General features: G+C 65.4%; 2 protein-coding genes across 3 annotated transcripts; one reads left to right on the forward strand and one right to left on the reverse strand.

The window, feature by feature from the left end:
- The first annotated feature begins 880 nt into the window (after positions 1–880).
- SSH3 (slingshot protein phosphatase 3) lies at positions 881–8,885 on the forward strand. Its single transcript, XM_068148154.1, has 14 exons — positions 881–958; positions 1,691–1,728; positions 1,928–2,093; positions 2,602–2,720; positions 2,788–2,859; positions 2,953–3,018; positions 4,218–4,406; positions 4,869–4,962; positions 5,065–5,193; positions 5,267–5,313; positions 5,871–6,017; positions 7,088–7,288; positions 8,142–8,400; positions 8,487–8,885. The coding sequence occupies exons 1-14, from the start codon at positions 917–919 to the stop codon at positions 8,622–8,624; spliced, it is 1,707 nt and encodes a 568-aa protein (XP_068004255.1). The 5' UTR covers positions 881–916; the 3' UTR covers positions 8,625–8,885.
- A 3,591-nt stretch (positions 8,886–12,476) lies between these two features.
- Positions 12,477–14,641, reverse strand: POLD4 (DNA polymerase delta 4, accessory subunit). 2 transcript variants are annotated; one of them, XM_068148155.1, is made up of 4 exons: positions 14,607–14,641; positions 13,291–13,548; positions 13,086–13,197; positions 12,477–12,887 (listed from the first exon to the last, which is right to left on the reverse strand). In XM_068148155.1, the coding sequence occupies exons 2-4, from the start codon at positions 13,532–13,534 to the stop codon at positions 12,863–12,865; spliced, it is 381 nt and encodes a 126-aa protein (XP_068004256.1). In that variant the 5' UTR covers positions 13,535–13,548; positions 14,607–14,641; the 3' UTR covers positions 12,477–12,862. The 2 variants fall into 2 exon arrangements, with proteins under 2 accessions (XP_068004256.1, XP_068004257.1); XM_068148156.1 differs by lacking the exon at positions 14,607–14,641 and having other exon boundaries at positions 13,291–13,626.
- Positions 14,642–14,900: the final 259 nt, after the last annotated feature.

Genomic DNA, 14,900 nt, shown 5'->3' on the forward strand with positions numbered 1-14,900 from the left:
GGGATCTATGCCCCCTCTCGAGGATGAGCTCTGGTGGGGGGAGGCTGGCACCCAATGGGCACAGCCGAGGGACCCAAATGCTAGGGTGAGGGGCTCCAGGGGCGTGGGGCAGGTTCCTGCTGAGCCATGGGGTAGCAAGGGGCCTGGGATGGGGGGGGGTCCCAGGGCAATGGTGGGATAGGGGGTCCTGGGCACACAGCTGAGGCAGGGGGCAAGGTTGGCTGGCACCCATGGTGGGGGGGGCAGCGTGCTGGAGACCTAGGAGGGGCAATTCCACCTGCTAGGGACCCTCAGTGGGGTGCCACCTGCTGCTTATCCTCATGGAGCGGGGGGCTCCCACTTGCAGAGGAGCTGGGGAGTGTCGCAGGGGCTGCGGTGAGCCCATCTGCTGAGGACATGGTGGGGCCCAGGCTGGGATCTGCCTGGCAGTGGGGGGCGTCCCAGCTACTGGAGAGTAAGTTATGGGGGGTCCCATCTACTGGGGGACCTTGGGGGGATTCCAGGTGGGGAGCTTCGGGAGGGATCTTACCTGCAGGTGACCTGGAGGGGTCTCGGGTGGTGGGGACCTTCGGGGTGGAGGGGAGAGTCCCACCTGGAGGGGGACTCTCAGGTGCAGGGGGTGGGATCCTGGCGGGTCCTGGGGTAAAATCCTGGGGCGCCCCGGGACAACAGGGATGAGGGTCCCGGCTAAGTGCCGGGGGGGTCCCAAGCACTGTGGATCCCGGGGATGTCTTACTCCCGGGGTGGCTCCCGATCTGGTGCGACCGGGGCTGTGGGACTGGGGGGACACACGGGACACGACACCAAGTCCCGCAGCAGGTCGGGCCATGCCCGTGCCCGTGCCCGTTCGCGTTCCCGTTCCCATTCCCGTTCGGGCGGGGCAAACGGCGGCGGCGCTTCCTGGTGCGGCGGGGGCATGGCGCTGGTCACCGTGCGGAGGGCGGCGGGGGGCGCACCGGTAAGTGTGGGACCGGCACCGAGACTGCACCGGGACTGGCACCGGCGAGTGCTACCGGAACGGGGAGCAGCGGGGAGCGCGGCCAGTCCCGGCAGCCACCGGGGGCGGTGTGCGCGGCTGGGGGGGTTACGGGGGGGGCCCCGGCTGCTCCCGCGGCTCCCAGCGGAGGCTTTCTGGGAGCCCAGTTGGTGCCAGTGCCTGGTGTTGGGGTTCTGGTCGCTCCCGGTGGGGGGGTGTCTCGGAGTTTAAGGGGGATGGGAGGGTGTCTCCTGTTGCTCCCCGTGTCTCCGGTTGTTCCCACTGTTCCCAGGGCTCCCAGTCCCTCTGCTGGCCCAGTGGCTCCCAGTGCAACCTCCCCCCCCCCGCCGCAGCTCCAGTAACCACTGAGCCTTACCTAGGTGCGCAGCCCAGGACCACCCCCGCCATCCATTCCCCTGGGAGGGGAGGGGGGCGGCACAGGGATATGACCCCCACACACACACTTGGCATCCCAGGGTTGATCCTCAGGGGTCCAACCTCCCCGACTGGGAACTTCCCTCCCCAAGTGGAACCCCCATTCCCCAGCAGGAGCCAGCTCCTCCAGTGCTCCTCCGCCATCCCCTGGCGCCCTGCCAGTGCTCCATACTGGGGATGGGAGGCGGGGAGTGTATTTTCAGGGGGGGTGTCCGAGCGGGATGCTTGTGGCCACCCCCCCGGGCATGGTCCATGTGTTCCCCCCGCAATATTTTGCAGGAGGAGGATGTCCCCCGACGCAGGCAGCTGCAGCGGCGGTGAGAGGGGGGCTCTGACACCACCGGGGGGTGGGGACACACACAAGAGAACCCTCTGAGGAGCATTGCCTCCCTCCACTGCCCTCTAGCTCCCTCCTCTCCCCCAGCTTCCCCTTTTGGGGGGACACTCTAGGGGTATCCCAGCCTGGACCCCACACACACACACTCAGGACATTTTATGTGTACCCCCCCACCCCAGGCAAAGCTTTGTCATGGTGAAGGGTGCTGCCCTGCTGCTGCCTGCCGAGGAGGGGCTGGAGGATGAGTCCCCCCCAGAGGAAACCCCTGGCCAGGCCCCGGGGCGGCAGGAGCAACATCTGCACCTCATGATGCAGCTACTGCGGCCACAGGATGCCATCCGGCTGGTGGGACATGGGCACAGGGATGGGGACAGGGATGGGATGGGGACAGGGATGGGGATGGGGACAGGGATGGGATGGGGACAGGGATGGGATGGAGATAAGATGAGGATGGTGAAAGAGATGGAATAGGAAGGTAATGAGAACAGGATGGAGATGGCAATTGGATATGGATGGGGACAGGGATGGGATGGGGACAGGGATGGGATGGAGATAAGATGAGGATGATGAAAGAGATGGAATGGGAAGGTAATGAGGACAGGATGGAGATGGCAATTGGATATGGATGGGGACAGGGTGGGGATGGGATGAGGATGGGAACAGGATGGGAATGGGGATAGAGATGGGGACATGAAGCATATGGGAATGGGAAGTGGGGTATGAATGGGGACCAGATGAGATGGGGATGGATAGGGCCCAGCCTGTCCTGTGATGTGTTTGCTGCTGCTCTGTGGGCACTGGGTGGCACTCAGGGGCCCTGGGGGCAAAGCTCAGCAGGGTCTCCTGTGCCCAGGCGGTGCGGCTGGAGTCAGCGCGGCCGCAGCGGGTGCGGTACCTGCTGGTGGTGACGCCGGAGGAGGAGGGGGCTGAGGGGCAGACGGTGCTGCTGGGCATGGACATGGCCCACGAGGGGTGAGCGGGGTGGGGCAGGGGTGCCAGGGTGGGGCGGCCACACCCCCCTGACATCTGCCCGCCCCAGGGCCACCCACTGCACTCTGGGCATGGTGCTGCCCCTCTGGAGCGACACCCAGGTCTTCCTCGATGGAGATGGGTAAGGGGGGCAGGGGCTCAGGAGGGTGGGGGCTGAGCACATTGGGTGGGGCTGGTGCCCACCCTCACCCTCATGTCTCCCCGTGGTGCCCAGGGGGTTCAGCGTGACATCAGGGGGAGAGACTCGCATCTTCAAACCCATCTCTGTGCAGACCATGTGGTGAGCAAGGCCCTGTGGGCATGGGGAATGTGGGCACCAATGTGGGTATGGGGGTGTGGGCACCACTGTGGGCTTGGGGAATGTGGGCATGGGAGATGTGGGTACCACCACGGTTATGGGAGATGTGGGCACTGCCATGGTCATGGGGGATGTGGGCACCACTGTGGACACAGGGGACTTGGGCATCACCACGGGCTTGGGGAATGTGGGCACCACCGTGGGCATGGGAGACATGGGCACGACCACACTTATGAGAGATGTGGGCACTGCCATGGTCATGGGGGATGTGGGCACCACTGTGGACACAGGGGACTTGGGCACCACCACGGGCTTGGGGAATGTGGGCACCACTGTGAGCACAAGGGATGTGGGCATTGCTGTGGGCACAGAGGATGTGGGTACCATCATAAGCATGGGGGACATGAGCACCACCCTGGGTACAGCATGTGGGCACTGTCATGGGCATTGAGGATGTGGATAGCATCATGGGCACTGCCCCAGTGGGGTGCCTTGGCCGTGGTGACAGAGAGGAGACACATGCCAATGCCAAGGTGGTGCTGGGTTGGTACCACGGTGCTTCCAGGGTGGTTCTGAGTGTGGTGCCAGGGTGGTGTTGGTTGTGGTGCCAGCATGATTCTGGGGCAGTGCTAGGTGTGATACCATGGTGCCACTGCTGGGTGCCATGATGCTGGGTTTGGTTCCAGGGTGGTATCAGGGTGGTGCCATGATGATGCTGAGTATGGTGCTATGGTGATGCTGGGTGTGGGTGCCACGGTGGTACCGTCATGGTGCCATGATGATGCTGAGTATGGTGCTATGGTGATGCTGGGTGTGGGTGCCACGGTGGTACCAGCGTGGTGCCATGATGATGCTGAGTATGGTGCTATGGTGATGCTGGGTGTAGGTGCCATGGTGGTACTAGGGTGGTGCCATGGTGATGCTGAGTATGGTGCTATGGTGATGCTGGGTGTAGTGCCATGGTGGTACTGGGGTGGTGCCATGGTGATGCTGGATGCAGTGCTATGGCAGTGCTGGGTGCAGTGCCAGGGGTGGTGCCCCAGCGATGCTGGGCGTGATGCCACGGTTCTGCCGCGGTGGTGCTGGGTGTGGTGCCAGGGTGATGCCACAGTGGTGCTGGGTGATGCCGGGTGTGGTGCCGAGGCGGTGCCAGCACGCCGGTGCCATGTGCGGTGCGCCAGGGCCGTGCTGCAGGAGCTGCACCGTGCCTGCGAGGCCGCCTCCCGCGGCGGGCACATCCCCGGCGGCCCGGCGCTGGCCTGGGCACGCGGGTACGCGGCGGCGGTGGCGTCGGAGCAGAGCTGCCTCAACGAGTGGCTGGCCATGGCCGACCTGGAGTCCGTGCGCCCTGCCTCGCCCACGCCCTGCCGGTACGCCCCGCCCCGCCCCACCCACGGCCAATCAGAAACCACTGCCGGCTGGGTGGGGCTAAAGGGAAGAGATGGGGCTGAGGGAACTGGGCTGGGCTTCAGGGGAATGCATGGGAGGGGCTGCTGGAAATGGGTGGGGTTAATGGGGATGGGTGGGGCTAAAGGAACTGGGATGGAGTTAATGGATGTGGGAGGGGTTAAAAGAACTGGGAGGGGCTACTGGAAGTGGGTGGGGTTAAAGGAACTGAGAGGAACCCAGTGGGAGTGGGAGGGGCTTAGTGGGAGTGGGAGGGGCTTGCTGGAACTGGAAAAGGCTTAATGGGAATGGGTGGGACTTCCAGAGCAGAAGGCTCATGGGGAGGTGGAGCTTGCATTGAAGGGAGGGGCTTGGGAGTGGAGGAGGCAGGGTCTGGGCAGGGTGTGTCCTGGGCGGGGCAGGTGACGCGGTGGCACGGGTGCCAGGCCAGCAGCACCGGAGCTGTCGGAGCAGGCGGTGCGGGCACTGCTGCGGGAGGTGATGGCCAGCGCTGACCTGGAGAGTGTTACCTCCAAGGAGGTGGGTGCCAGCAGGCCAGGGGCTCCTGTCGGGACAGGGACCTGGCTCGTGGGCAGGGATAGGCAGGGACAGGGCTGAGCCTCAGCCCTTGGCTGTGCCCAGGTGCGGGAGGAGCTGGAGCGGCGCACAGGGCACAGCCTGGCACAGCACAAGGACTTCATTGACAACGAGATGCTGCTGGTGCTGGCACAGATGGACAGGCCATCCCGGGTCTTCCCTCACCTCTACCTGGTGGGCAGTGGGATGGGTGGGGCGGGCGGGGCGGGCGGGGAGGTCCACGCCCCTCACCGGTGTCACCGCGCAGGGCTCCGAGTGGAACGCGGCCAACCTGGAGGAGCTGCAGCAGAACCGGTGAGTGTGAGCTGGCATCGGGGCTGGCATAGGGTCACCTGGGGGGGGCTGGGGTGGTGGCCTGGGGCTGGGGTCATCTGGGGTAGCATGGGGCCATCTGGAGTGTCGTGAGGTAGCATGGGGTCTTCTGAGGGGGCATGGTGGAGTGGGCATGGGGTTACAGGGGGTGGCATGGTGAAGGGGTTCAGGGTGGCATGCTGAGGTTGCATAGGGTCATCTGGGTTGGCACAGTGGAGTGGGATGGGCACGCTGTGGTGTCACAGTGGAGTGGGCAATGAAGACATCTGGAGGGATCCTGGTGGAGAGAGTGTGAGGTGCCCCAGCAGGGTGGGTATGATGGGATGGCCACAGGGTTGTCATGGGACACACACTGCAGCGGGCATGAGATCCAGCAGGGTGGGCACAGGGATCATCCTGGCACCCGTGGCAAGGCGGCTGGAGCAGGGCCCTGTCACTGAGGTGGAGTGGCCGTGGGGGCACTCCACATACCACGGGCAGACCCCCACCCCCACCCCAAGCCTGCATGCCCCCCGTGCCCACTGCCTGTGGCACCACAGGGTGACCCACATCCTGAACGTGGCACGGGAGATCGACAACTTCTTCCCTGCGCTGTTCACCTACATGAACGTGAGGGTGTACGACGAGGAGGCGGCACAGCTCCTGCCCCACTGGAACGACACCTTCCTCTTCCTCTCCCGCGTCCGGTCAGTGGGCACGGGCCGGGGGGGCACACAGGGGCAGAACTTGGGGCCAGCAGCAGGCTGGAGTGGGTGAGGACAGGAGTGGAGGGGCACGGGAAGGTGTCTTAATGATGGAGGTGCTGGTGGGCATTGAGGCACTGGGGATGCTGGGAGCTGGGGAGCACTGGGGCACTCGGGGGGGCTGGAGGCCAGGGAGCCCCGGGGCATGGGTTCCTTGGGGACATGGGGAGCACTGGGAGCCCTGGGGCATGGAGTCCATGGGGACATGGGGAGCACTGGGCACACTGGGAGCCCTGGGGCACGGGTTCCTTGGGGACATGGGGAGCACTGGGGACACTGGGAGCCCTGGGGCATGGATTCCCTGGGGACATGGGGAGCACTGGGGACACTGGGAGCCCTGGGGCATGGGGTCCATGGGGACATGAGGAGCACTGGGGACACTGGGAGCCCTGGGGCATGGGTTCCTTGGGGACACAGGGGGCACTGGGGACACTGGGAGCCCTGGGGCATGGAGTCCATGGGGACATGGGGAGCACTGGGAGCCCTGGGGCATGGGTTCCTTGGGGACATGGGGAGCACTGGGGACACTGGGAGCCCTGGGGCATGGAGTCCATGGGGACATGGGGAGCACTGGGGACACTGGGAGCCCTGGGGCATGGGGTCCATGGGGACATGAGGAGCACTGGGGACACTGGGAGCCCTGGGGCATGGAGTCCATGGGGACATGGGGAGCACTGGGGACACTGGGAGCCCTGGGGCATGGAGTCCATGGGGACATGGGGAGCACTGGGAGCCCTGGGGCATGGAGTCCATGGGGACATGGGGAGCACTGGGAGCCCTGGGGCATGGGCTCCTTGGGGACACGGGGAGAGGATACCTGGGGTACAGTGATCCATGGGGACACAAGCAGTCAGTGTGTCCTGGGGAGCTCCTGGGACATGGGGAGCCCTGGGGCAGGAGGTCCTTGGGGACACTGGGGGACATGAGGAATGCTGAGAGCCGGGGGACACCAAGGCGGCTGGGGCCACTCTGGGCTCCGCAGCGCTCGGTGCCAGCGCCGGCGGCTGCCGCAGGGCCGCCGGGGGCCGGGCGCTGGTGCACTGCCGGATGGGGCTGAGCCGCTCGGCCGCCACGGTGCTGGCCTACGCCATGAAGGAGTTCGGGTGGTCCCTGGAGCGGGCGCTGCGCCACGTCCGGCACTGCCGTCCCGGCGTGCTGCCCAACCCCGGCTTCATGCGCCAGCTCGACTTCTACCAGGGCATCCTGCACGCCAGGTGGGTGCGGCAGGCGGTGCCCACGCCCCCCGGGGGAGGGCAGCGGCTGCTGGCACAGGGACCTCTGGGGCAGCGTGAGCGGCACCTGCCGTGGTCACAACCCTTGGGTGTGGTGGTGGGTGGAGCTTCTGTGGCCACACCCTGATGGATGGGATGGGTGGGGCTTCTGTGGCCACACCCTGATGGATGGGATGGGTGGAGCCTCTGTGGCCACACCCTGATGGATGGGATGGGTGGGGCTTCTGTGGCCACACCCTGATGGATGGGATGGGTGGAGCCTCTGTGGCCACACCCTGATGGATGGGATGGGTGGAGCTTCTATGGCCACACCCTGATGGATGGGATGGGTGGAGCCTCTGTGGCCACACCCTGATGGATGGGGTGGGTGGAGCTTCTGTGGCCACACCCTGATGGATGGGATGGGTGGAGCCTCTGTGGCCACACCCTGATGGATGGGGTGGGTGGAGCCTCTGTGGCCACACCCTGATGGATGGGATGGGTGAAGCTTCTGTGGCCACACCCTGATGGATGGGATGGGTGGAGCTTCTGTGCCCACACCCTGATGGATGGGATGGGTGGGGCTTCTGTGTCCACACCCTGATGGATGGGGTGGGTGGAGCCTCTGTGGCCACACCCTGATGGATGGGATGGGTGGAGCCTCTGTGGCCACACCCTGATGGATGGGATGGGTGGAGCCTCTGTGTCCACAGCCTGATGGATGGGATGGGTGGGGCTTCTGTGGCCACACCCTGATGGATGGGATGGGTGGGGCTTCTGTGGCCACACCCTGGTGAGCAGGGGTGCCATCGGTGGAGCCCGTGGGGCCAGCCACTGACTGGCAGCTGTGTGGCAGCCGACACAGCAGCCTGTGGGAGCCCAAGGCAGCGGTGCCGGCAGAGCCGGTGCCCCAGCCCGAGGAGGAACCTGATGCCCCCCTGGGGAACGAGGGTAGCTTGTCCCCATCCCCAGTGTCCCCTGAGGAGGGCAGCGGGCCGGGGCTGCTGGGGACCTCCCGCCGTCCCCGCATCTCCCTGTGTGCCGTCATGCGGAGCATCAGCCAGATGGAGACCCCTGAGCCCCCCGAGCTGCCCGGGGACCCCCTGGCCGGGGAGGTGAGAGCTGGGGGCTGGGGCAAGCCTGGGGGGAGGGGGCGGGGGTGTCGGACTTCTGGCTGACTCCCCTGCGACCCCTCCCGCAGGTGTTCCTGGCTTCGGAGGGACCGGACAGTCCTGACCCTTCTCCGAGGGCACGACCCTCGTCCCGGCCCCGCCGGGTGGTGCGCCAGGCCAGCCTGGATGGTGGCCCCGGCCCCAGCTCTGACCCCCCCTCCCCTTAACGCGGTGGGGGGGGAAGGAGCAGAGCCCCCTCCCACCCCCCCAGCACCATGGGGGAAAGGGTCAGAGCCTCGGCCGGCTCCCCGACCCCACGCTGCCTGCACTTCGGGCCCTGCCTCATCCCCCCCCGCCCACAATCACAGCCCCGCACAGGGCCCCGCTGCCACCCCGCACCGCGCCGGCACGGAGAATAAAGAGTGGAAATGGTGGCGCCTGTCGTGGTCCTGCTCGGGAGGTGGTTCCGTGGGCTACGGGGACAAGCGTGGAGCTACCAAGGGAGGGACCCGGGGAGGGCAGCACGCAGCTCCTCCGCCATCTTGTGCAGCTGGCGGCGGCGTGCATGAGGCGGGGAAGGACTACTGCTCCCGGCATCCTTTGCGCGGCTGCACTGGCACAGGGGTAGGCGAAGACTGCAGCTCCCGAAGGCCTTTGCGCAGAGGTCTTTCAGTAAGCGCTGCGACGCCCCCGGCCTGAACCACAGCTCCCAGCGTTCCTTGCGCAGAGGCTCCCTCCTGGTTGCTACGGGGACCGGACGCAGGCCTGTGTCAGGCCCTGAGGCCTAGGCCGCGCCGCGGCACTGCGTCCGGCACCGGCACCGCGACCAGGACGGACTCCGGCAGCGGAGAAGTGAAGCGGGACGGGGAGACAGCAGCCCGCCCTGGGCGGCGCTGGGAATGCGGCCGAGGGGCCCTGGCCGTAGCGTCCCTCCATACGCACACAGCGGCCGGCGGGGCAGCGGCCGCAGCCAGGCCCGGGCCGGCGCGGGGGGGGCTGCGCTGTCTGGGGTCTTTGTGAGCGATACGCATAAGGGGATCGTGCGCTGGTGAAGTTTGTTGCCGACACCACATTGGCAACCTCAGAAGGAAGAGTCCCCCTGCAGGTAGAGCTGGATAGGCTGTAAAGGTGGGCTGGTGAAGCTGCACCTGGCCTTGACCTGGGAAAGGTAACCCAGCAGTGCCACACGGGCTGGGAGAGCCTCACACGGGCTGGGAGAGCCTCACACGGGCTGGGAGAGCCTCACACGGGCTGGGAGAGCCTCACACGGGCTGGGAGATCATCACCCAGGCTGGGAGATCCTCATCACACAGGGTGGGAGATCATCATCACCCAGGCTGGCAGATCCTCACACGGGCTGGGAGATCCTCACACGGGCTGGGAGATCATCATCACCCAGGCTGGGAGATCATCATCACACACGGGCTGGGAGATCATCCTCACCCAGGCTGGGAGATCATCATCACACAGGCTGGGAGATCATCATCACACAGGCTGGGAGATCATCCTCACCCAGGCTGGGAGATCATCATCACCCAGGCTGGGAGATCATCATCACACAGGCTGGGAGATCATCATCACACAGGCTGGGAGATCCTCATCACCCAGGCTGGGAGATCCTCATCACACAGGCAGGGAGATCATCACACGGGCTGGGAGATCATCACACAGGCTGGGAGATCCTCATCACCCAGGCTGGGAGATCATCCTCACCCAGGCTGGGAGATCATCCTCACCCAGGCTGGGAGATCATCATCACACAGGCTGGGAGATCCTCACCCAGGCTGGGAGATCATCATCACCCAGGCTAGAGACATCTCTTTCCACAGGACCTGGGGGTGCTGCTGAGCAACCAGCTCAGTATGAGCAAAGAGGCTGCTGCTGTGCAGAGGAAACCAACTTGCCCTGAGCTGGGAGGACAAAGCTATGGAAAGGGATCTTGAGGCTGGAAGAGATGTGCAGCCCCCCCGTGGAGCTAGCAGGGCCTGTGTTGAGGAACCACATCCTGGCAGAGCAGCTGGACACAGCAGCAGCTGGGGAGCTGCCACCAGCCGCTTCAGACCTCCCCCCTTCTCATGAGGTGACATGGGACAAGAGATAAGAGGCCATGGGATGGAGTGAGAGGCCCCAGCACTGCCTGGGTCTGCAGATAAGACACACCCTGTTCCTTCTTGTCCTGGGAGATCTTCCTGACCACCACCCACGTGCTTTTGGCTGCTCTTTGGGGGGGGGGGGTTGCCATCTCTCAACCTTCTGCCACCACCTGGAAACTTGGTCCTCCTCAGCACAAGCCCAGGGCTTGGCCTCCCATTTTGTGCCACTCGCTGTTGGGTGCTCTTGGGGGTCCACACCCCCCCCAAATGCCCCCATGCTGCTCCTGGCAGGCACATGATGTCCTTCCACATGGAAGATGTTCCACTTCTCAGAGGAACAAGATCTGATCCCACACAAACCCACCCTGTCCCCCCCTGCCCCCACCTGGGGCTGCAGCCTGGGTTACTGCCAGGTCCACCTCTCCACCACTTGATTGCAGGCTCGGGATAGAAGTGATTCATTTTATTGATAAGGAGCTAATAAATGAAGCCATCAGTATCCTCATTAATCAACAAGCACATCCTTATTAATCCTAACTGATAATTGCACAGCTCCACAGGCAGCAAAGCAGCTCATGGTGGCTCTTCATCCCTGGAATCCCACAGGACTGCTGCTGAACCATGGCTCTTTCTCTTCCCAGAGTCCCAGGTGGGAAAGGTCCTGATGGCTTGAAGGGGCCATGGCTGATGGCCCTGGTGGGGTCCATGTCACCAGCACCACAACTCACCACCATCTGCACCCCTCCTCTCAGCAGGTCCCCCCCACCTTCAGCTGGTTTTCTACCTCATTCCCCACCCCTCACCCCCATTTCTAGACTCTGCTTCCTTTCCACCTTCTCCTCCTCCCCACCCACAGCCTACTCCTGATGATTTTTCCCTCTGTGGATCCCAGTTTTGCCTCAGCCCTACCCAAATTCCATGGATTTGCCATTCCCTAGGAAGGAGTGGCTTTGCCAACATCCACCCCCCCCCTTTTCTCCTTCCCCTGAGCTTTGGGATGTGTTGGTGGCAGCAGGGTGGCACAGGAGGGCATCAAAATCATCCCACTTCCCTGCTCCCTGCAGGCATGGAGGAGAAATCCCAGCTGGGGCTCTGTGGAAGCCAGGCACAGGCAGGAGGCCTGGCATCCAGAGGTGACCCTCTCAGTCCCCCCCAGCACTGCAGCTCCCCTGGCACCTCACAGCTCCCCTGCCAGCCTGGGGACATCTTTGTCCACAGCTGTCCAGCCCTGTTGGCCACCACCACCCCTCTCCTTTCCCTTGTGTCATGCCAGGGTGTGGGCAGGTGGCACTGCCTGCTCTGGGGGCGCCTGGACAGGCATCAGCTGCCAGCATGGCTTCTCTGGGGGCTTCTCCAGGTGAGGAGGATGAAGGAAGAACCATCAGCATTGCCCTCTCAGGTACCAGCACCACATCCACCTCCCTCCCCAGCCTGGCCTGTCCCACTGGCATTACTGGGAAGCCTGGCAGCTTGCTGGGGGGCATCCCCTGTCCCTTCTTGTGCCCCCTTTCTGCCACTCCTCTCCTGTCCCACACCACAGCCAGGGCTCACTTGTGGGGGCACACACCCCAGCTTAGGCACCTCATTGCTCTCCCACCTGACCAGTCCTCCCAGTTGGCATGGGATGGGGTACAGCAGGCACAGGGTGGGCACTGTGCCTTCTCCACCCCCCAACACCCCCAATTCCTTCACTGCTGGCCACCTCCGCCTGTGCTACTGGTGAGAACTGGGGTGGGGGCACCCCACTTCCCTCCACATATGTCCCCATCTACCCTGGGCATCCCCTGGCCCAGGTGCCACCCTGGGGAGGTGCCACCACTTGCCCCCTGCCTGGGAGCTGGATGCCCTCATGCCACTTGGTGTGGGGGGTGGCAGCTCCTCCTGTCCCTCTTCCCCACCTCCCCACTGCACTCCCCACCCATTTGGGGCACCATGGGGTGGCATCAACTCCCTTGGTGCCCTCCAGGGATGGCACTGAACTGGCTGTGACTGCACAAGCTGCTTGGTTTTGTTTGGTTGTTTTGCAGGGGGGTGGTTTACAGACCCTGCCCCACACTGGGGCTTCACCACCCCCCCTCAGCCCCTGGGTGCCCACCCACAGACAGCACACAGCAGCCCCTGGGTGCCCACCCACAGACAGCACACAGCAGCCCCTGGGTGCCCACCCACAGACAGCACACAGCAGCCCCTGGGTGCCCACCCACAGACAGCACACAGCAGCCCCCCCTCCTTCACTTCATGCCACCCTTTAATCTGTCTGGTGCCCCCTGCCCAGGGGGTTATGGCACAGCTGTGGCCAGGCCTGGGGGGCAGGGGGTTGTGGGGCACAGACCCCCCCCCCAAATCCTCTCTCTTCGATGGGATGCAGCAGCTCAGAGCTCATACTCGTGCCAGAGGCTGTGGGGCACAATGGGGAGGAGAGTGGAGGTCAGTGGGCGCCCTTGTGCCCCCCTGCCTTGGTTATGGGTGGCACAGGGCAAGGGGGAGAGGACAGCCCAAAGTGGGGGTACCCTGGGCTGGGAGGATACCCGGGAGGGGGTGGGGGGGAGGCACTCGGGGTGTGGGCAAGGCTGAAGGAGGGGGGGTGACACCCACCTGTAGGTGACAGCAGGGTCGTCAGGGTGCTCCAGGAGGGCATCGCGCACCGGGCCGGGGGGGTTCAGCCCCAGCGCCTGCGCCCGCTCCCAGCGCTGCAGGCGGGTGATACCTGCGGGGGGGCAGCACGGTCACCGCCACGCCTGGGGGCTCAGTGGGACCTGGGAGGGTTGGGGGGCGAGGGGGAGCGGTGCGGGGGTCTCACCAGTGCAGGGTCCGTACTCCCAGGAGAGGTCAAAGTGCCGCAGCATCTCCAGCAGGGTCTGCTCGGGGGCGCCCGGCGCTGTCGGGGGGTCGTCGGTGGGTGGCGGGGGGCAGGGCTTGGGGCGGCCCTCGCCCGCGAACTTGAGCTTGCCTTTCACCTTCGCCTTGCCCTTGACCTTGCCCGGGGGTCGCCCCGGTCGCCGTCGGCGGGGGAAGGAGTCGGTGATGCGGCGAGGCTTCTCCATAGCGGCACCGGCAACTGCGAACCGGGAAGCGGGCAGCGGGCACCGTGCAGCGGGGATCTCGCTCCGCCCCTGTCGCTGCCCGGGCGGAAGCGGCGGGGCTGGGCGCGGCGGGGGGCGGCCACTGTCACCTCCCCCTCGCCGCCGCGGGAGTCACCCCTAGGGCGCTGTCCCCTGCCCGACCGTCCCCGGCGCCTCCCCATTCACTGTCACCCCCCAGCTGTCCCCTCCGCCCCACGGCCTGTCACCCCACAGCAGTCCCCGTCACCCCGCACAGTCACCCCTTCAGCCATCTCTGTCGCCCCACAGCAGTCCCCGTCACCCCGCACAGTCACCCCTTCAGCCATCTCTGTCACCCCCAGAGCAGTCCCCATCACCCCTTCAGCCGTCTCTGTCACCCCCACAGCAGTCCCCATCACCCCTCCCAGCTGGCCGTGTCACCCCCACAGCAGTCCCCATCACCCCTTCAGCCATCCCTGTCACCCTCACAGCAGTCCCCATCACCCCTCCCAGCTGGCCGTGTCACCCCCACAGCAGTCCCCATCACCCCTTCAGCCATCCCTGTCACCCTCACAGCAGTCCCCATCACCCCTCCCAGCTGGCCGTGTCACCCCCAGAGCAGTCCCCATCACCCCTCCCAGCTGGCTGTGTCACCCCCAGAGCAATTCCCATCACCCCTCCCAGCTGGCTGTGTTACCCCCAGCCACTGTCACCCCCAGAGCAGTCCCCATCACCCCTCCCAGCTGGCTGTGTTACCCCCAGCCACTGTCACCCCCAGAGCAGTCCACATCACCCCTCCCAGCTGGCTGTGTCACCCCCACAGCAGTCCCCATCACCCCTCCCAGCTGGCTGTGTCACCCCCAGCCACTGTCACCCCCAGAGCAGTCCCCATCACCCCTCCCAGCTGGCTGTGTCACCCCCAGAGCAGTCCCCATCACCTCTCCCAGCTGGCTGTGTTACCCCCAGCCACTGTCACCCCCAGAGCAGGCACCGTCACCCCAGGCACCGTCACCCCCCCAACTCTCCCCCTCACCCCTCACCCCCCAGCTGTCCCCACGACCCCCAGCAGACTCACGCCGTCACCCTCTGCCCCACGCAGCGCTCTGCCTGCCCCTCCCGGGGAGCACAGCCAGTGAGCCACAGGCTCTCTGCCTCCCTGCCCCCACCCCCCAGCTCCGGGTGGGGACAACACAGCAGGTGCCAGCAGCCCAGATTTGCCTGAGGCTTTTCGACCCTCCCTGGGGGAGGGGGCAAAAATAGCTGCAGAGGGCCGAGGTGACTCCCCAGGGGCCAGAACTGTGTCCCTCGGCAGCAGTGCCACCGCCACACCACGCCATGTCACAGCTCTAACAGCTGGTGCCCAGCAGAT

Source organism: Melanerpes formicivorus, unplaced genomic scaffold, assembly GCF_026170545.1.
Source record: "Melanerpes formicivorus ecotype bairdi unplaced genomic scaffold, bMelFor1.0.p_v2 SCAF_16, whole genome shotgun sequence".
In the NCBI taxonomy this organism is placed as follows: domain Eukaryota; kingdom Metazoa; phylum Chordata; class Aves; order Piciformes; family Picidae; genus Melanerpes; species Melanerpes formicivorus.

What these genes read in the sequence shown, in the direction of transcription:
- SSH3 (XM_068148154.1), top strand. Translation starts at nt 917, where the DNA reads ATGGCGCTGGTCACCGTGCGGAGGGCGGCGGGGGGCGCACCG. An exon ending in CACAGGATGCCATCCGGCTG is followed by an intron (nt 2,094 to 2,601) that starts GTGGGACATGGG and finishes TCCTGTGCCCAG; the next exon opens with GCGGTGCGGCTGGAGTCAGC. An exon ending in AGAGTGTTACCTCCAAGGAG is followed by an intron (nt 4,963 to 5,064) that starts GTGGGTGCCAGC and finishes GGCTGTGCCCAG; the next exon opens with GTGCGGGAGGAGCTGGAGCG.
- POLD4 (XM_068148155.1), bottom strand. Translation starts at nt 13,534, where the DNA reads ATGGAGAAGCCTCGCCGCATCACCGACTCCTTCCCCCGCCGACGGCGA. An exon ending in GGAGTACGGACCCTGCACTG is followed by an intron (nt 13,198 to 13,290) that starts GTGAGACCCCCG and finishes GCCCCCCCGCAG; the next exon opens with GTATCACCCGCCTGCAGCGC. An exon ending in GACCCTGCTGTCACCTACAG is followed by an intron (nt 12,888 to 13,085) that starts GTGGGTGTCACC and finishes TGTGCCCCACAG; the next exon opens with CCTCTGGCACGAGTATGAGC.